A 19,626-nucleotide genomic window follows, 5' to 3' on the forward strand; every position below is an offset into this window, starting at 1 on the left:
TTAAATGTTTTTAACAAAGATATCATTTGAAGGGCTTTTGTACTCTTAATCATTCTCCAAGATTTGATTGATAATTGTAAAAACATTAAATATGTTTACTGTCTATTTGTACAGCAAATTATACTCAGGCGCACTTTGGACGCCTTCGTTAGAAGGGGGGGGGGGTCCTTTGTTGATGACGTCAGTGTGGATTTGAAACGTGATTTGGAAGATTTATACGTACAAATAATCGATAGAAAGGCAGAGGTTAATATTATAATGTGATTAAAAAGCAAACAAGCTCGTAGAAAATAAAGTGCACAGAGAAATACAAGTTTTGTATCATCTCAATCTGTAGAATTTCACTCAGGCGGGCTTCGGGCCCCCTTGTGAGTGATGACGTCAGCGGTGATTTGGAAGATGTAGAAAGTTTAAACCAAAAAAACGACGTTTTGTTTTAAGTTCATCAATTTGTTTTCAATGTACGAAGCGTTTGTATGACAGCACAAATGGCGCATAGTTTAAATATATCAAGTTGAAAGGTGAGTTTGTTTTTATTGTGTTTTTGTTGACGAACAAGTCGGTAGTTAGCTCGAATGCTAACTAGCATGTTGTTGTAGCCTAGCTAGCATGTAGCATCCATCCATTTCCTACCGCTTGTCCCTAACCACCACGTCTTAAACCGCTGCAGGGGTTTGTGTCTTCCGAGTAGTTCGGCGCTATTTTGTCAGCAAAGGTAAATTAATGTAAGGACATTTGTGATTGTTTATAGCCGCGTTGTAGCCTGATGATGAAATATGGCTTTTTTTATATTTGTGAAAATAATGGAAAAAAAAAAAAATAGGGATAACCAAATCATTTTAAAAACAGTGATAATCCAAGTTCAAATCAAAGAGCCCAGACAAAATACCGTCAGTTGTCAAATGCACATGAAATAAGGCTGATTTCCACTGTAAATAATAACATGTTTTCACAATGTTGGGTTTGCCTCCAATCAGCCTCCATCCTCATCATGCCTGTGAAGATGCAGAAGAACTCCCAGACTCACTACATCGAGCTGGGGGGTTATCAGTACTGGCCGGTACTGGTTCCTCGTGGTATCCGCCTCTACACCTACGAGCAGATCCCGGCCTACCTGAGGGACAACCCGTACATCACGGATGGATACAGAGCCTACCTGCCCTCCCGGCTGTGCATTAAAAGGTACCACATTTTCAAATGTGGATCCTAAAATATGAATACCTGTCTGGTCTGCAGCCTCTTCATCCTCTCCAATGAGACGGTGAACATTTGGAGTCACCTGCTGGGCTTCCTGCTTTTCTTCTGCCTGGCCGTATACAACATGGCCGTCGTGCTGCCGGACATGGGCGCCTCCAAAGAGGACTACGTCATCTACTCCATCTGCCTCTTCTGCTTCCAGGTGCGTACATAGCACTACTCCATGTGTAACGCACGTTGTGTAAACAATGCACACCACACGGCATGCTAGACCGGGCTAGGATAGACTGACCATACGTCCTCTTTTCACCGGACATGTCCTCTTTTGCGGAGTTTCTTAAATGCCTCAAATGTCCGGCATTTTGAGTTAGGGTTGCGTGTATTTTCAATGTACGTTCAGGGTTAAGAAGGGGTTCAAAACAAAACAAACAGCAGCATTGGTGAGGGAGGGACAGAGACAGAGAGAGAGAGTTATGATAAACGTGCATGCGTCGCCAGGCTCTGCTTTTTATCCATAGATTTATCACATTTAATTTTTTATTATCTATAGCAGGGGTGTCAAAAGTGTGCCCCGGAGGCCATTTGCGGCCCACAGCTAATGTTTTAAAGGCCCACGGCACATTCTAAAAATTATATTAAAATAAACAAAAACATAACAAAAGTGAAATAAAAAAGCTTAAAGGTTAAATGTAATTTAGCAAAAGTTGCAATGTTGACTAATAAAACAAAGCTGTTTTCTTTTTCTTTCAAACTGTCATTGCTCAAAACATATAATTGAATCAAAATCAACGTTATTATGAATTATTGACCTATCCAAGGTTCCCATTACTTCACATCAAATATCCCACTAAGAAAAATATTTTTGGTGGAAGATTTTGCAAATTTGGTAAATAAATAACCCAAAAATTAATATTTTGTTGTTTTCTTACTGTACCGAAAATGAACCGAACCGTGACCAAACATTATGTCATGGCTGTCTTGAGTTTCCAATTATTTCTACAACTCTTATTTTTTTGTGATAGAGTACTTGTACTTGTACATAGTTGTTGGTCACAAAAAACATTCATGAAGTTTGCTTCTTTTATGAATTTATTATGGGTCTACTGAAAATGTGAGGGTCAAAAGTATACATACAGCAATGTTAATATTTGCTTACATGTCCCTTGGCAAGTTTACCTGCAATAAGGCGCTTTTGGTAGCCATCCACAAGCTTCTGCTTGAATTTTTGACCACAAAATTGGTGCAGTTCAGCTAAATGTGTTGCTTTTCTGACATGGACTTGTTTCTTCAACATTGTCCACACCTTTAAGTCAGGACTTTGGGAAGAAAACCTTCATTCTAGCCTGATTTAGCCATTCCTTTACCACTTTTGAGGTGTGTTTGGGGTCATTGTCCTGTTGGAACACCCAACTGCGCCCAAGACCCAACCTCCGGGCTGATGATTTTAGCTTGTCCTGAACAATTTGAAGCTAATCCTCCCTTTTCATTGTCCCATTTAAAGCAGCAATTCCATTGGCAGCAAAACAGGCCCAGAGCATAATACTACCACCACCATGCTTGACGGTAGGAGTTGTGTTCCTGGAATTAAAGGCCTCATATTGCTGGGTATTGTGGCCAAACAGCTCCATTTTTGTTTCATCTGACCACAGAAGGTCTTATCTTTGTCCATATGATGTCACATGAAACACACATTGAGCCGTTTCATTTTTAGTAGAGCCATAATAAATTCATAAAAGAAGCAAACTTCATGAATGTTTTTTGTGAGCAACAACTATGTGCTCCAATCACTACATCACAACAAAATAAGAGTTGTAGAAATGATTGGAAACTCAAGACAGCCATGACATGATGTTCTTTACAAGTGTATGTACACTTTTGACCACAACTGTATAAATAGATATGTTTATCTAAAAAATATATTCTTATAAAGAAAAACATGTATATCTTAAAAAAAAATTTAATTGATTTATAATAATTATGAATCGATTTAGAATTAGGATGAATACGAATCACGATATGAATGTAAATTGATTTTTCTGTGCACCCGATCAACAGTAGTAATGTTAGATACTTACGTTTCAGTGAGTGTGTGCCACACTCACTATGAATAGAAATTCAAATCAAGTATTGCTACGGCGTCGGACGCAAATAAAGAGCAGTGCACTGATTGGTTCCTGGGCCGCACTCACAGGAGGTCCCATTATAATGTGAATGATGGAGACCCAATACAAATTAGGGTTGTACTAGTATAGTATCGCGGTACTAATGAATCAAAAACGGTACTATACTCTGTTTGAAAAGTACCGGTTCGCCATATTTTTTAGATAAGATAAAGGTGAAGTTATAACACTGAAACACCCTCAGGAAGAGCTGCTTTAAGACATGCAGCTAACATCCATCCACAGTGTTTTAGCTACTTCTAAATCACTAATGCTGGTCTCCATGGCGACAAATAAAGTACATTTCTTACAATTAACGTTATCACTGGAGGACGAGGAATAGCTAAGCATGCTTCACTACACACCGTAGGAGGATACAATAGCTCACCGCCGTCACAATGTAAACAAATGCCATGGGTGGATCTACACCTGACATCCACTGTAATGATACCAAGTACAATAGCGTATCTAGGCGATATTACTATGATTACATTGATATTTTTTATCATCACAAAATCTTCTTTGGTTTTTTTTATTTTGTATTATGTTTATAAAGTCAGTAAATATGTCCCTGGACACATGAGGACTTTGAATATGACCAATGTATGATCCTGTAACTACCGTATTTTCCGCACCATAAGGCGCCTGGGGTTATAAGCCGCGCCTTCAATGAACGGCATATTTCAAAACTTTGTCCACCTATAAGCCGCCCCGTGTTGAAAGCCGCATCTAACTGCGCTAAAGGAATGTCAAAAAAACAGTCAAATAGGTCAGTCAAACTTTAATAATATATTAAAACCAGCGTGATGTGGGCACATGGAATCGTATATCAACATGGACAGAGCTGCGTGAAAAAAGCCACCCGGCCTCTTCGCGTAAACTTAAACTTACCTTAACCACTCGCTCATCTTTTCTTCATCCATCCCTTCGAGTTAGCTTTTATGATGACGCCGACTGGAAAGGTCTCTTTTGGCAAGGTCTTCCTTTTGAATATCACCATGGGTGGAAGTTTCTGGCCATTAGCATGGCAAGCTAGAACCACAGTGAAGGATGACTTCTCATTCCCTGTGGTGCGAATATTCACCGTACGTGCTCCCGTTGTATCCACGGTGCGGTTCACAGGAATATCAGTTGCTGTGAAATAGTAATCCGTGTGCGGATGGAGAGATTGCGTCTTTTCATGAACCGGATCCTTGTCGCTTTGTAGGAGCCATTTTGTGGTCTTTACAGATGTAAACACACAAAGGAAATGATAATATCCGCGCCCTTTTTTTTCTTCTACGCGGGCGGGTGGTTGCTTACAGTAGAAGAAGAAGCGCTTCCTGTTCTATGGGGGCGGGTGCTTACCTTGGCGGTTGCTTGCGTAGAAGAAGAAGCGCTTCCTGTTCTACCGGGAAAAAAGATGGCGGCTGTTTACCGAAGTTGCGAGACCGAAACTTTATGAAAATGAATCTTAATATTTATCCATATATAAAGCGCACCGGGTTATAAGGCGCACTGTCAGCTTTTGAGAAAATTTGTGGTTTTTAGGTGCGCCTTATAGTGCGGAAAATACGGTACTTGGTATCACATCCATACCTAAATGTGTGGTATCATCCAAAACTAATGTCAAGTATCAAAGAAGAGAAGAATAAGTGATTATTACATTTGAACAGAAGTGTAGATATAACATGTTAAAACAGAAAATAAGCAGATTTTAACAGTAAATGAACAAGTGGATTAATAATAATTTTTTACAGTTTGTCCCTCATAATGTGTACAAAATAATAGGTGTATAAATGACACAATATGTTACTGCAGACTAATTAGGAGTCTTTGTTTGTTTACTTACTACTAAAAGACAAGTTGTCTAGTATGTTCACTATTTTATTTAAGGACTAAATTTCAATAATAAACATATGTTTCATGTACACTAACATTTTTTGTTCAAATAAAGCCAATAATTACATTTTTTGTGGTCCCCTTTATTTAGAAAAGTATCGAATTACATTTTGGTACCGGTACCAAAATCCCACCCTATTACAAATACATGAAACAACTGGTAAAGTCAAATATTTGAGCTTTGTGTGCAGGGAAATAAATGTTAATGTTGAAGCTTGGTGTTGCAGACAGGAAGTGTGCGCTGACGCCATTGTTGCTCCCCAGCTGTGCTTGCTGTGCTCGGTGGGCTACCACCTCTTCTGCTGCCACCGCTCGGAGAAGACCAGCCGCCGCTGGATGGCGCTGGACTACGCCGGCGTGTCCATCGGCATCCTGGGCTGCTACGTGCCCGGGGTCTTCTACACCTTCTACTGCAATAACGTAAGTGGTGTACCTAATGTTGTGTCCTGTGTGGGCGTGGCTTGGGTCCAAGCCGCATCACTAATTCAATCAAGTATTAAAAAAGCCTTTATGGCCTGGCAAACATGGCATGTGACGCCCACCAGCTCTCTACTTTTATTTATGTGCTGCTGGCGCGCTCGGCTCCTTGGCAGCGTCTCAAATGTTTTGCCCCCAAGAACGCGGATGAAATCTGCTGCAGCTTCAAAGCAGATGGCGGCCCCATATGATGATCACACGTCTCAGGAAGGACCAACAAGACCTCCTGTCTTCCTACTCACTCCATCATATACCCATTATTAGCATTCAAGTCCAAGTTATTCAACATGACGCCGATAAGAAGAGTCCCATCATCAAGTGTTGATGTGTGTGTGTGTGACAGTACTGGCGGCAGGTGTACTTGCTGACGGTGCTGGCCATGGTCCTGGCCGTCTTCTTCGCTCAGATCCACCCTCACTACCTCAGCCAGCAGTGGAAGAAGCTGCGCTCGCTCATCTTCTGCTCTGTGGCCTCCTACGGCCTGGTACCCAGCATGCACTGGGTCTGCATCCACGGCGGCTTCTCCGACCAGCTGGTGCAGGTGAGACACGTCCTCCTGGGCCCGTATCGCTGGGAGTAGGTGGTATCGCTGGGACTAGGTGGTATCGCTGGGAGTAGGTGGTATCGCTGGGAGTATGTGGTATCGCTGGGAGTAGGTGGTATCGCTGGGAGTAGGTGGTATCGCTGGGAGTAAGTGGTATCGCTGGTAGTAGGTGGTATCGCTGGTAGTAGGTGGTATCGCTGGGAGTAGGTGGTATCGCTGGGAGTAGGTGGTATCGCTGGGAGTAGATGGTATCGCTGGGAGTAGGTGGTATCGCTGGGAGTAGGTGGTATCGCTGAGAGTAGATGGTATCGCTGGGAGTAGATGGTATCGCTGGGAGTAGGTGGTATCACTGGGAGTAGGTGGTATCGCTGGGAGTAGATGGTATCGCTGGGAGTAGGTGGTATCGCTGGGAGTAGGTGGTATCGCTGAGAGTAGGTGGTATCGCTGGGAGTAGGTGGTATCGCTGGGAGTATGTAGTATCGCTGGGGGTAGGTGGTATCGCTGGGAGTAGGTGGTATCGCTGGGAGTATGTGGTATCGCTGGGAGTAGGTGGTGTCGCTGGGGGTAGGTGGTATCGCTGGGAGTTTGTAGTATCGCTGGGGGTAGGTGGTATCGCTGGGTGTATGCAGTATCGTTGGGAGTAGGTGGTATCGCTGGAAGTAGGTGGTATCGCTGGGAGTATGTAGTATCACTGGGGGTAGGTGGTATTGCTGGGAGTAGGTGGTATCGCTGGGAGTAGGTGGTGTCGCTGGGAGTAGGTGGTGTCGCTGGGAGTATGTAGTTTCGCTGGGGGTAGGTGGTATCGCTGGGAGTATGTGGTATCGCTGGGAGTAGGTGGTGTCGCTGGGAGTATGTAGTTTCGCTGGGGGTAGGTGGTATCGCTGGGAGTATGTGGTATCGCTGGGAGTAGGTGGTATCGCTGGGAGTATGTGGTATCGCTGGGAGTAGGTGGAATCACTGGGAGTAGGTGGTATCGCTGGGAGTAGGTGGTGTCGCTGGGAGTAGGTGGTGTCGCTGGGAGTATGTAGTTTCGCTGGGGGTAGGTGGTATCGCTGGGAGTATGTGGTATCGCTGGGAGTAGGTGGTATCGCTGGGAGTATGTGGTATCGCTGGGAGTAGGTGGAATCACTGGGAGTAGGTGGTATCGCTGGGAGTATGTAGTATCGCTGGGGGTAGGTGGTATCGCTGGGGGTAGGTGGTATCGCTGGGAGTAGGTGGTATCGCTGGGAGTAGGTGGTATCGCTGGGAGTATGTGGTATCGCTGGGAGTAAGTGGTATCGCTGGGAGTATGTGGTATCGCTGGGAGTAAGTGGTATCGCTGGGAGTATGTGGTATCGCTGGGGGTAGGTGGTATCGCTGGGAGTTTGTGGTATCGCTGGGAGTAAGTGGTATCGCTGGGAGTAGGTGGTATCACTGGGAGTAGGTGGTATCGCTGGGAGTAGGTGGTATCGCTGGGGGTAGGTTGTATCGCTGGGAGTAGGTGGTATCGCTGGGAGTTTGTAGTATCGCTGGGGGTAGGTGGTATCGCTGGGTGTATGCAGTATCGCTGGGAGTAGGCGGTATCGCTGGGAGTAGGTTGTATCGCTGGGAGTCTGTAGTATGGCTGGGGGTAGGTGGTATCGCTCGGAGTATGTGGTATCTCTGGGAGTATGTGGTATCGCTGGCAGTAGGTGGTATCGCTGGGACTAGGTGGTATCGCTGGGGGTAGGTGGTATCGCTGGGAGTATGCGGTATCGCTGGGAGTATGCGGTATCGCTGGGAGTATGCGGTATCGCTGGGAGTAGGTGGTATCGCTGGGGGTAGGTGGTATCGCTGGGAGTATGTAGTATCGCTGGGGGTAGGTGGTATTGCTGGCAGTAGGTGGTATCGCTGGGACTAGGTGGTATCGCTGGGGGTAGGTGGTATCGCTGGGGGTAGGTGGTATCGCTGGGGGTAGGTGGTATCGCTGGGGGAAGGTGGTATCGCTGGGAGTAGGTGGTATCGCTGGGAGTAGGTGGTATCGCTGGGAGTAGGTGGTATCGCTGGGAGTAGGTGGTATCGCTGGGGGTAGGTTGTATCGCTGGGAGTAGGTGGTATCGCTGGGAGTTTGTAGTATCGCTGGGGGTAGGTGGTATCGCTGGGTGTATGCAGTATTGCTGGGAGTAGGTGGTATCGCTGGAAGTAGGTGGTATCGCTGGGAGTATGTAGTATCGCTGGGGGTAGGTGGTATCGCTGGGAGTATGTGGTATCGCTGGGAGTATGTGGTATCTCTGGGAGTAGGTGGTATCGCTGGCAGTAGGTGGTATCGCTGAGAGTATGTAGTATCGCGGGGAGTTTGTAGTATCGCTGGGGGTAGGTGGTATCGCTGGGTGTATGCGGTATCGCTGGGAGTAGGTGGTATCGCTGGAAGTAGGTGGTATCGCTGGGAGTATGTAGTATCACTGGGGGTAGGTGGTATCGCTGGGAGTATGTGGTATCGCTGGGAGTATGTGGTATTTCTGGGAGTAGGTGGTATCGCTGGGAGTATGTGGTATCACTGGGAGTATGTGGTATCAGTAGGTGGTATCACTGGGAGTATGTGGTATCAGTAGGTGGTATCACTGGGAGTATGTGGTATCAGTAGGTGGTATCACTGGGAGTAGGTGGTATCAGTTTGTGGTATCACTGGGAGTATGTGGTATCAGTAGGTGGTATCACTGGGAGTATGTGGTATCAGTAGGTGGTATCACTGGGAGTATGTGGTATCAGTAGGTGGTATCACTGGGAGTATGTGGTATCAGTAGGTGGTATCACTGGGAGTATGTGGTATCAGTAGGTGGTATCACTGGGAGTAGGTGGTATCACTGGGAGTATGTGGTATCAGTAGGTGGTATCACTGGGAGTATGTGGTATCAGTAGGTGGTATCACTGGGCGTATGTGTTATCAGTAGGTGGTATCACTGGGAGTATGTGGTATCAGTAGGTGGTATCACTGGGAGTATGTGGTATCAGTAGGTGGTATCACTGGGAGTATGTGGTATCAGTAGGTGGTATCACTGGGAGTATGTGGTATCAGTAGGTGGTATCACTGGGAGTATGTGGTATCAGTAGGTGGTATCACTGGGAGTAGGTGGTATCAGTAGGTGGTATCACTGGGAGTATGTGGTATCAGTAGGTGGTATCACTGGGAGTATGTGGTATCAGTAGGTGGTATCACTGGGAGTATGTGGTATCAATAGGTGGTATCACTGGGAGTAGGTGGTATGCGTATTAACAGCATGTTGTCTTCCAGGCCTTTGTTCCACGGGTGCTGCTCATGTATTTGATGGCAGTGATGGCTCTCATCTTCTTCATGTCCAAAGTCCCCGAACGATACTTCCCAGGTATTTTATTATATTATACTTAATTATATTATCTCCTGTATTATTCTATACTTCAATATATTATTTACTGTAATATTCTATACTTCAATATATTATTTACTGTCATATTCTATACTTCAATATATTATTTACTGCAGTGTTCTATACTTCATTATATTATCTACTGCATTATTTTATACTTCATTATATTATTTACTGTTATATTCTATACTTCATTATATTATTTACTGTACTATTTTATACTTCATTATATTATTTACTGTATTATTTAATACTTAATTATATTATTTACTGTATTATTTTATACTTCATTATATTATCTACTGTATTACTTAATACTTCATTATATTATCTACTGTATTATTTTATACTTCATTATATTATCTACTGTATTATTTTATACTTCATTATATTATCTACTGTATTATTTTATACTTCAATATATTATTTACTGTAATATTCTATACTTCAATATATTATTTATTGTATTATTTTATACTTCATTATATTATATACTGTATTATTATATACTTCATTATATTATCTACTGTATTATTTTATACTTCAATATATTATTTACTGTAATATTCTATACTTCAATATATTATTTATTGTAATATTTTATACTTCAATATATTATTTACTGCAATATTTTATACTTCAATATATTATCTACTGTAATATTCGACAATTCAATATATTTACTGTATAATTTTATACTTCAATATATTATTTACTGTAATATTTTATACTTCAATATATTATTTACTGTAATATTTTATACTTCAACATATTATCTACTGTATTATTCTATACTTCAATATATTATTGAATACTTCAATATATTATTTACTGCAAAATTCTATATTTCAATGTATTATCTACTGTAATATTATATACTTCAATATACTACTTATTGTATTATCATGCACTTCAATACATAATGTCTTGTATCTTATACTTTATTATATTATTTCTTGTATTATACAATAGTTCAATATATTACTTATTGCATTTTATACACTTCAATATATTATTTCTTGTATTTGATACTTTTTTATGTTATTTCTTGTATTATACTATATCTCAATATATCACTTATTGTATTATTCTATATACTTGATATATATACTTGACAAATATATTGCGTAATGTTGCAGGGCAGCTGAACTACCTGGGCTCCAGCCACCAGGTGTGGCACCTGCTGCTGCTACTAATGCTGTACTGGTGGCACCAGTCGTCCTGCTTCATCATGGCCTACCGCCGGAGCCGCCCCTGCACTCCCAGCCACAATGTAAGCTAACTCCCATCATGCACCGCTCCAACACCCGCTGACCATATATGGTCATGTGTACCAGCACCAGGTGTCGCTAGTCAGGCTTGTAAAGAGCGCCAATTATTTCACTGGAACTAGCAGGAAGTGACGTAACGTAGTCTGCTAGCTAACCCACGCGTTACATCTGTGTTTGTTTATAAACGTCTTCTTTCCCACCAATAAAAGAAGATTGTCCTCACACTTGTCAAATCATGTATTTCAAGTCAACCATTTCAAAAATACACAGTCTTCACCATCAGAGCACTTGTGAGGATAAGATGCTAGCAATGCTCACAACTCGCTAACACAATGTGCTAACAGAACTCGTTGGCGATGCAAACAGAACTTGCTAGTGACGCTAACAGAACTTGTTAACAGAACATGCTAGCAAGGCTAACAGAACTTGTTAACTGAACACGCTAGCAAGGCTAACAGAACTTGTTAACAGAACGCGCTAGTAAGGCTAACAGAACTTGTTAACAGAACACGCTAGCAAGGCTAACAGAACTTGCTGGCGACGTAAACAGAACTTGCTAGTGACGCTAACAGAACGCGCTAGCAAGGCTAACAGAAATTGTTAACAGAACACGCTAGCAAGGCTAACAGAACTTGTTAACAGAATGTGCTAGCAACGTAAACAGAACTTGCTAGCGACGCTAACAGAACTTGTTAACAGAACACGCTAGCAAGGCTAACAGAACTTGTTAACAGAACGTGATAGCGACATAAACAAACTTGCTAGCGACGCTAACAGAACTTGTCAACAGAACGTGATAGCGACATAAACAGAACTTGCTAGCGACGCTAACAGAACTTGCTAGCAAGGCTAACAGAACTTGTTAACAGAACACGCTAGCAAGGCTAACATAACTTGTTAACAGAACGTGATAGCGACATAAACAGAACTTGCTAGCGACGCTAACAGAACGTGATAGCGACATAAACAAACTTGCTAGCGACGCTAACAGAACTTGTCAACAGAACGTGATAGCGACATAAACAAACTTGCTAGCGACACTAACAGAACTTGTCAACAGAACGTGATAGCGACATAAACAGAACTTGCTAGCGACGCTAACAGAACTTGTTAACAGAACGTGATAGCGACATAAACAAACTTGCTAGCGACGCTAACAGAACTTGTCAACAGAACGTGATAGAGACATAAACAGAACTTGCTAGCGACGCTAACAGAACGTGATAGCGACATAAACAAACTTGCTAGCGACGCTAACAGAACTTGTCAACAGAACGTGATAGCGACATAAACAGAACTTGCTAGCGACGCTAACAGAACTTGTCAACAGAACGTGATAGCGACATAAACAAACTTGCTAGCGACGCTAACAGAACTTGTCAACAGAACGTGATAGCGACATAAACAGAACTTGCTAGCGACGCTAACAGAACTTGTCAACAGAACGTGATAGCGACATAGTTAACAGAACTTGCTAGCAAGGCTAACAGAACACGCTAGCAAGGCTAACATAACTTGTTAACAGAACGTGATAGCGACATAAACAGAACTTGCTAGCGACGCTAACAGAACTTGTTAACAGAACGTGATAGCGACATAAACAGAACTTGCTAGCGACGCTAACAGAACTTGTTAACAGAACTTGCTAGCAAGGCTAACAGAACTTGTTAACAGAACACGCTAGCAAGGCTAACATAACTTGTTAACAGAACGTGATAGCGACATAAACAGAACTTGCTAGCGACGCTAACAGAACTTGTTAACAGAACGTGATAGCGACATAAACAAACTTGCTAGCGACGCTAACAGAACTTGTCAACAGAACGTGATAGCGACATAAACAAACTTGCTAGCGACGCTATCAGAACTTGTCAACAGAACGTGATAGCGACATAAACAGAACTTGCTAGCGACGCTAACAGAACTTGTTAACAGAACGTGATAGCGACATAAACAAACTTGCTAGCGACGCTAACAGAACTTGTCAACAGAACGTGATAGCGACATAAACAGAACTTGCTAGCGACGCTAACAGAACTTGTCAACAGAACGTGATAGCGACATAAACAAACTTGCTAGCGACGCTAACAGAACTTGTCAACAGAACGTGATAGCGTCATAAACAGAACTTGCTAGCGACGCTAACAGAACTTGTTAACAGAACGTGATAGCGACATAAACAGAACTTGCTAGCAAGGCTAACAGAACTTGTCAACAGAACGTGATAGCGACATAAACAAACTTGCTAGCGACGCTAACAGAACTTGTCAACAGAACGTGATAGCGACATAAACAGAACTTGCTAGCGACGCTAACAGAACTTGTTAACGGAACGTGATAGCGACATAAACAAACTTGCTAGCGACGCTAACAGAACTTGTCAACAGAACGTGATAGCGACATAAACAGAACTTGCTAGCGACGCTAACAGAACTTGTTAACAGAACGTGATAGCGACATAAACAAACTTGCTAGCGACGCTAACAGAACTTGTTAACAGAACTTGATAGCGACATAAACAGAACTTGCTAGCGACGCTAACAGAACTTGTTAACAGAACGTGATAGCGACATAAACAGAACTTGCTAGCGACGCTAACAGAACTTGTTAACAGAACGTGATAGCGACATAAACAAACTTGCTAGCGACGCTAACAGAACTTGTCAACAGAACGTGATAGCGACATAAACAAACTTGCTAGCGACGCTAACAGAACTTGTCAACAGAACGTGATAGCGACATAAACAAACTTGCTAGCGACGCTAACAGAACTTGTCAACAGAACGTGATAGCGACATAAACAGAACTTGCTAGCGACGCTAACAGAACTTGTTAACAGAACGTGATAGCGACATAAACAAACTTGCTAGCGACGCTAACAGAACTTGTCAACAGAACGTGATAGCGACGCCAACAGAACTTGCTAGCGACGCCAACAGAACATGTTTTAAAAAGATGTGGAGTCACTTTCACAGATGAAACTTGCGAGGAAGAAGAAGAAAGGTCACATTTAGCATGAAAAGTGGAAGTAAAAAGTGGTTAGCGACGAAGGCGCTCCCATAAGGCTTTGCGGTGCTGAATAAAAATGTTGTTTAGAAAGACAATTTGGCTACCATTTTGTCAAGTTGCAGCATAAAAAGAGCCAGAGTCTGAAGTCTTTGATCCCAAACAAGAAGAAAGACAGGAAGTCACTGCTTGGAGGGAAAAGGGGCGGCGCCAAAGGGGTCGAGTTCCCCGTGCGGCGCCGCCTGCTGCTGAGGTCCGTCTGGGACGTCCATCTCTGAGAAAGGCACGGCGCCGAAGTCGTCCATGACGTGGCATTCCCAGGACAAGTTGGCGTCCTGAGGACTGAAAGGTTTGGCTCCAAAGGGGTCCAGGATCTGGTCGTCCTTCCCTTCAGCGATGGTCACGTCCACGCTGATGCTGATGTTCTCCTTGGAGTCGCACGTGCTGAGGAACTCGCTGCTGCTCTGAGAGTCTCGCCGGCCCACCTTCTTGTGTCTGCGGACTCTCTCCGGCGTGCGGAACGCGGCCTTGCCCATCTTGCGCCCCCCGGTGGGCGTGCCGTGGTGGCGCTTGCCGTTCCCGCCGCCTCCGCCGCCGGGCGCCTCTTGTTTGGTCTTCCTGTGGCGGGACGACAGCTTCTGGAGGCTACGCTGCTTCAGGCGCTGCTGCTGAGGACCGGGAGAGTCCTGGAGGGACGGCCGGAAGATGTCCTCGGCGCTGCGGGACGTGGTCGGGGGCGGAGGGGCGGGGCCCGGCTCGAAGGGAGAGAAGCCGAAGATGTCGATGCTCTCCGGGGAAGTGGGCGGGGTTTGTCCCGTGGCGTTGTCCGTGGACTTGGACAAGTTGCGACTGAACGGAGCCTTGGTGAAGACGTCCAAGTCATCAGATGGTCTGAAAGGCGCCCGGGCGAAGATGTCCGCCTTCTTGGACGCTCCCAGGAAGGGAACCGCTCCGAAAACGTCCACGGCGGACGCAGCTTTCCCGGCGCCGAGTGATTCCTGATGGAAGCCACCTGGACGACTTCGCTTGACGCCCACGTCCTTCTTGGAGACCTTCTGGACTTTGCAGTCAGGATTCTCTTGGTCCTCCTCGTCCTCAGACTCCATCAGCAGTGGTCTTTGTCCCAAGTTCTCAGGCTCTGTGTCCTCCTCTTCTGGCTCCTCCTCCTCCTCTTCTGGCTCCTCCTCTTCTTCTGGCTCCTCCTCCTCCTCCTCCTCACTGCTTTTAGGCGAAGGAGGGTCCGACTCAAAGTCGCTCTCGGAATCTTCGCCCGCCTTAAAGTTCTTCTTCCTGTCCACCAGCTGATCCTCAACGCCAGGACCTGCCGGAACATGAAATATTATCCATCCATACCAGGACATGCGATATCATCGATCCGTACGAGGACATGACATATCATCGATCCGTACGAGGACATGAGATATCATCGATCCGTACGAGGACATGAGATATCATCGATCCGTACGAGGACATGAGATATCATCGATCCGTACAAGGATCTAGGTTTGGTTGATATCATCACTTCAGTCATCAACAATTGCATCATCAGAGAAATGGACATTGAAACAGTGTAGGACTGACTTGGTAGGATATGTACAGCAAGTAGTGGGCAGAGAGAGAGAGAGATCAGAAAGTATAAGAAAAAGTGTTTACATTTGATTATTTACAATCCGAAGAGGTGTGATGAGGAAGGGAGGGTGTTAGTCTAGGGTTGAAGTTGCCTGGAAGTGTTCTTTTAGTGCGGTTTTGAAGGAGGATAGAGATGCCCTTTCTTTTACACCTGTTGGGAGTGCATTCCACATTGATGTGGCATAGAAGGAGAATGAGTTAAGACCTTTGTTAGATGGGAATCTGGGTTTAACGTGGTTAGTGGAGCTCCCCCTGGTGTTGTGGTTATGGCGGTCATTTACGTTAAGGAAGTAGTTTGACATGTACTTCGGTATCAGGGAGGTGTAGCGGATTTTATAGACCAGGCTCAGTGCAAGTTGTTTTACTCTGTCCTCCACCCTGAGCCAGCCCACTTTGGAGAAGTGGGTAGGAGTGAGGTGGGATCTGGGGTGGAGGTCTAGAAGTAATCTGACTAGCTTGTTCTGGGATGTTTGGAGTTTAGATTTGAGGGTTTTGGAGGTGCTAGGGTACCAGGAGGTGCATGCGTAATGGAAAAAGGGTTGAACGAGAGTTCCCGCCAGAATCCTCATGGTGCTTTTGTTGACCAGAGAGGAGATGTTGACCTTTTTGATGACCTTGGTTGCCATTTGATCACAGGAAAGATTAGCCTCTAGAATGGAACCTAGGTAGGTGACCTCATCCTTCCTGGTGATAACAATGTCACCCACTTTTATAGTGAAGTCACTGACTTTCTTAAGGTTGATGTGGGACCCAAACAGCATGGATTCAGTTTTACCCAAGTGTATGGGTGGCTTGTTGTCAGCGAGCCAGGTGCAAGTTCTACTGAGGATTCTCTCCACCTGTGACTTGTCCTTGTCTGATACCAGCAGGGCCGAGTCATCCGCAAACAAGAACAATTCACAGTCGCATGCTGATGACATGTCGTTTATGTATACTAGGAACAGTAAAGGCCCCAATATACTGCCTTGGGGAACTCCACAGCTCACTGAGAGGGGGGGGGACACGGTGCCGTTCACCTCTACCACCTGTTCCCTCCCCTCCAAGTAAGATTGCATCCAGCTCCATGAGGTTTTGTTAAATCCGATTGCTCTGAGCTTATCCAACAGTATAGTGTGGTTAACGCTGTCAAAGACCTTCTGAAGGTCCAGCATGACCATGTCGCAGTATTTGATGTGGTCGCTCAGATAGAGAAGGCATGTGTCAGTGGAGTGGTTAGTTCTGAAGTCAGATAGAGAAGGCATGTGTCAGTGGAGTGGTTAGTTCTGAAGTCAGATAGAGAAGGCATGTGTCAGTGGAGTGGTTAGTTCTGAAGTCAGATAGAGAAGGCATGTGTCAGTGGAGTGGTTAGTTCTGAAGTCAGATAGAGAAGGCATGTGTCAGTGGAGTGGTTAGTTCTGAAGTCAGATAGAGAAGGCATGTGTCAGTGGAGTGGTTAGTTCTGAAGTCAGATAGAGAAGGCATGTGTCAGTGGAGTGTTTAGTTCTGAAGTCACATAGAGAAGGCATGTGTCAGTGGAGTGGTTAGTTGTGAAGTCAGATAGAGAAGGCATGTGTCAGTGGAGTGGTTAGTTCTGAAGTCAGATAGAGAAGGCATGTGTCAGTGGAGTGGTTAGTTCTGAAGCCGGATTGGAATTTGAACATGAGTTTATTAGTGGCAAGGTAACCATCGACCTGTTCACAAACTATTTTTTCCATGACTTTGGAAATGGAAGTGAGAATAGAAACAGGTCGGTAGTTGCCAGGTTCCAATTTGCTTCCTTTTTTTAAAGAGGGGAGTTACTCTTGCAATCTTAAAATCTTTTGGTACTTGGCCTTGTGAAATTGAGAGGTTTATTATGTGCGTGATGATCCACACGAGGACATGAAATATCATCGATCCGTACGAGAACATGAGATATCATCGATCCGGAAGAGGACAGGAAATATCATCGATCCGTACGAGGACATGAGATATCATCGATCCGTACGAGGACATGAGATATCATCGATCCGTACGAGGACATGAGATATAATCGATCCGTACGAGGACATGAGATATCATCGATCCGTACGAGGACATGAGATATCGATCCGTACGAGGACATGAGATATCATCGATCCGTACGAGGACATGAGATATCATCAATTCGTACGAGGACATGAGATATCATCGATCCGTACAAGGACATGAGATATCATCGATCCGTACGAGGACATGAGATATCATCGATCCGTACGAGGACATGAGATATCATCGATCCGTACGAGGACATGAGATATCATAGATCCGTACGAGGACATGAGATATCATCGATCCGTACGAGGACATGAGATATCATAGATCCGTACGAGGACATGAGATATCATAGATCCGTACGAGGACATGAGATATCATCGATCCGTACGAGGACATGAGATATCATTGATCCATACGAGGACATGATATCGATCCGTACGAGTACATGAGATATCATAGATCTGTACGAGGACATGAGATATCATCGATCCATACGAGGACATGAGATATAATCGATCCATACGAGGACATGAGATATCATCGATCCGTACGAGGACATGAGATATCATCGGTCCGTACGAGGACATGAGATATCATAGATCCGTACGAGGACATGAGATATCATCGATCCGGAAGAGGACAGGAATTATCATCGAGCCGTACGAGGACATGAGATATCATCGATCCGTACGAGGACATGAAATATCATCGATCCGTACGAGGACATGAGATATCATCGATTCGTACGAGGACATGAGATATCATCGATCCATACAAGGACATGAGATATCATCGATCCGTACGAGGACATGAGATATCATCGATCCATACGAGGACATGAGATATCATAGATCCGTACCAGGACATGAGATATCATCGATCCATACGAGGACATGAGATATCATCGATCCATACGAGGACATGAGATATCATCGATCCGTACGAGGACATGAGATATCATAGATCCGTACCAGGACATGAAATATCATCGATCCGTACGAGGACATGAGATATCATCGATCCGTACCAGGACATGAGATATCATCGATCCGTACGAGGACATGAGATATCATCGATCCGTACGAGGACATGAGATATCATCGATCCGTACGAGGACATGAGATATCATCGATCCGTACGAGGACATGAGATATCATCGATCCCTACGAGGACATGAGATATCATAGATCCATACGAGGACATGAGATATCATCGATCCGTACGAGGACATGAGATATCATCGATCCGTACGAGGACATGAGATATCGATCCGTACGAGGACATGAGATATCATCGATCCGTACGTGGACATGAGATATCATAGATCCGTACGAGGACACGAGATATCAATCCGTACGAGGACATGAGATATCATCGATCCGTACGAGGACATAAGATATCATAGATCCGTACGAGGACATGAGATATCATCGATCCATACGAGGACATGAGATATCATCGATCCATACAAGGACATGAGATATCATCGATCCGTACGAGGACATGAGATATAGATCCGTACGAGGACATGAGATATCATCGATCCGGAAGAGGACAGGAAATATCATCGAGCCGTACGAGGACATGAAATATCATCGATCCGTACGAGGACATGAGATATCATCGATCCGTACAAGGACATGAGATATCATCGATTCGTACGAGGACATGAGATATCATCGATCCGTACGAGGACATGAGATATCATAGATCCATACAAGGACATGAGATATCATCGATCCGTACGAGGACATGAGATATAGATCCATACGAGGACATGAGATATCATCGATCCGTACGAGGACATGAGATATCATCGATCCGTACAAGGACATGAGATATCATCGATCCGTACGAGGACATGAGATATCATAGATCCGTACGAGGACATGAGATACCATCGATCCGTACGAGGACATGAGATATCATCGATTCGTACGAGGACATGAGATATCATCGATCCGTACGAGGACATGAGATATCATCGATCCGTACGAGGACATGAGATATCATAGATCCGTACGAGGACATGAGATGAAAATAGTTTAGTCCCAAAAATATTTTTTAAATCACAAGTTTTATTTGTAAAACTCCTCAAAGTGGTC

General features: G+C 44.2%; 2 protein-coding genes across 2 annotated transcripts in view; one reads left to right on the forward strand and one right to left on the reverse strand.

Annotated features, from left to right (window-relative positions):
- The first annotated feature begins 207 nt into the window (after window positions 1-207).
- paqr3a (progestin and adipoQ receptor family member IIIa) lies at window positions 208-11,113 on the forward strand. The gene is made up of 7 exons (XM_061927627.2): window positions 208-521; window positions 978-1,182; window positions 1,237-1,399; window positions 5,502-5,657; window positions 6,058-6,255; window positions 9,509-9,599; window positions 10,760-11,113. Exons 2-7 carry the CDS (start codon window positions 992-994, stop codon window positions 10,900-10,902), a joined length of 942 nt encoding a protein of 313 aa, XP_061783611.1. The 5' UTR covers window positions 208-521; window positions 978-991; the 3' UTR covers window positions 10,903-11,113.
- A 2,497-nt stretch (window positions 11,114-13,610) lies between these two features.
- The window catches only part of bmp2k (BMP2 inducible kinase), a 107,549-nt gene continuing 101,533 nt past the window's right edge, over window positions 13,611-19,626 (reverse strand). Inside the window, exon 16 of the mRNA XM_061931662.2 lies at window positions 13,611-15,218. Within this exon, the coding sequence (XP_061787646.2) occupies window positions 14,080-15,218 (1,139 nt within the window). The 3' untranslated portion in view covers window positions 13,611-14,079. The remainder of the gene's footprint in view (window positions 15,219-19,626) is intronic.

This window comes from Nerophis lumbriciformis, linkage group LG03, assembly GCF_033978685.3.
Source record: "Nerophis lumbriciformis linkage group LG03, RoL_Nlum_v2.1, whole genome shotgun sequence".
In the NCBI taxonomy this organism is placed as follows: domain Eukaryota; kingdom Metazoa; phylum Chordata; class Actinopteri; order Syngnathiformes; family Syngnathidae; genus Nerophis; species Nerophis lumbriciformis.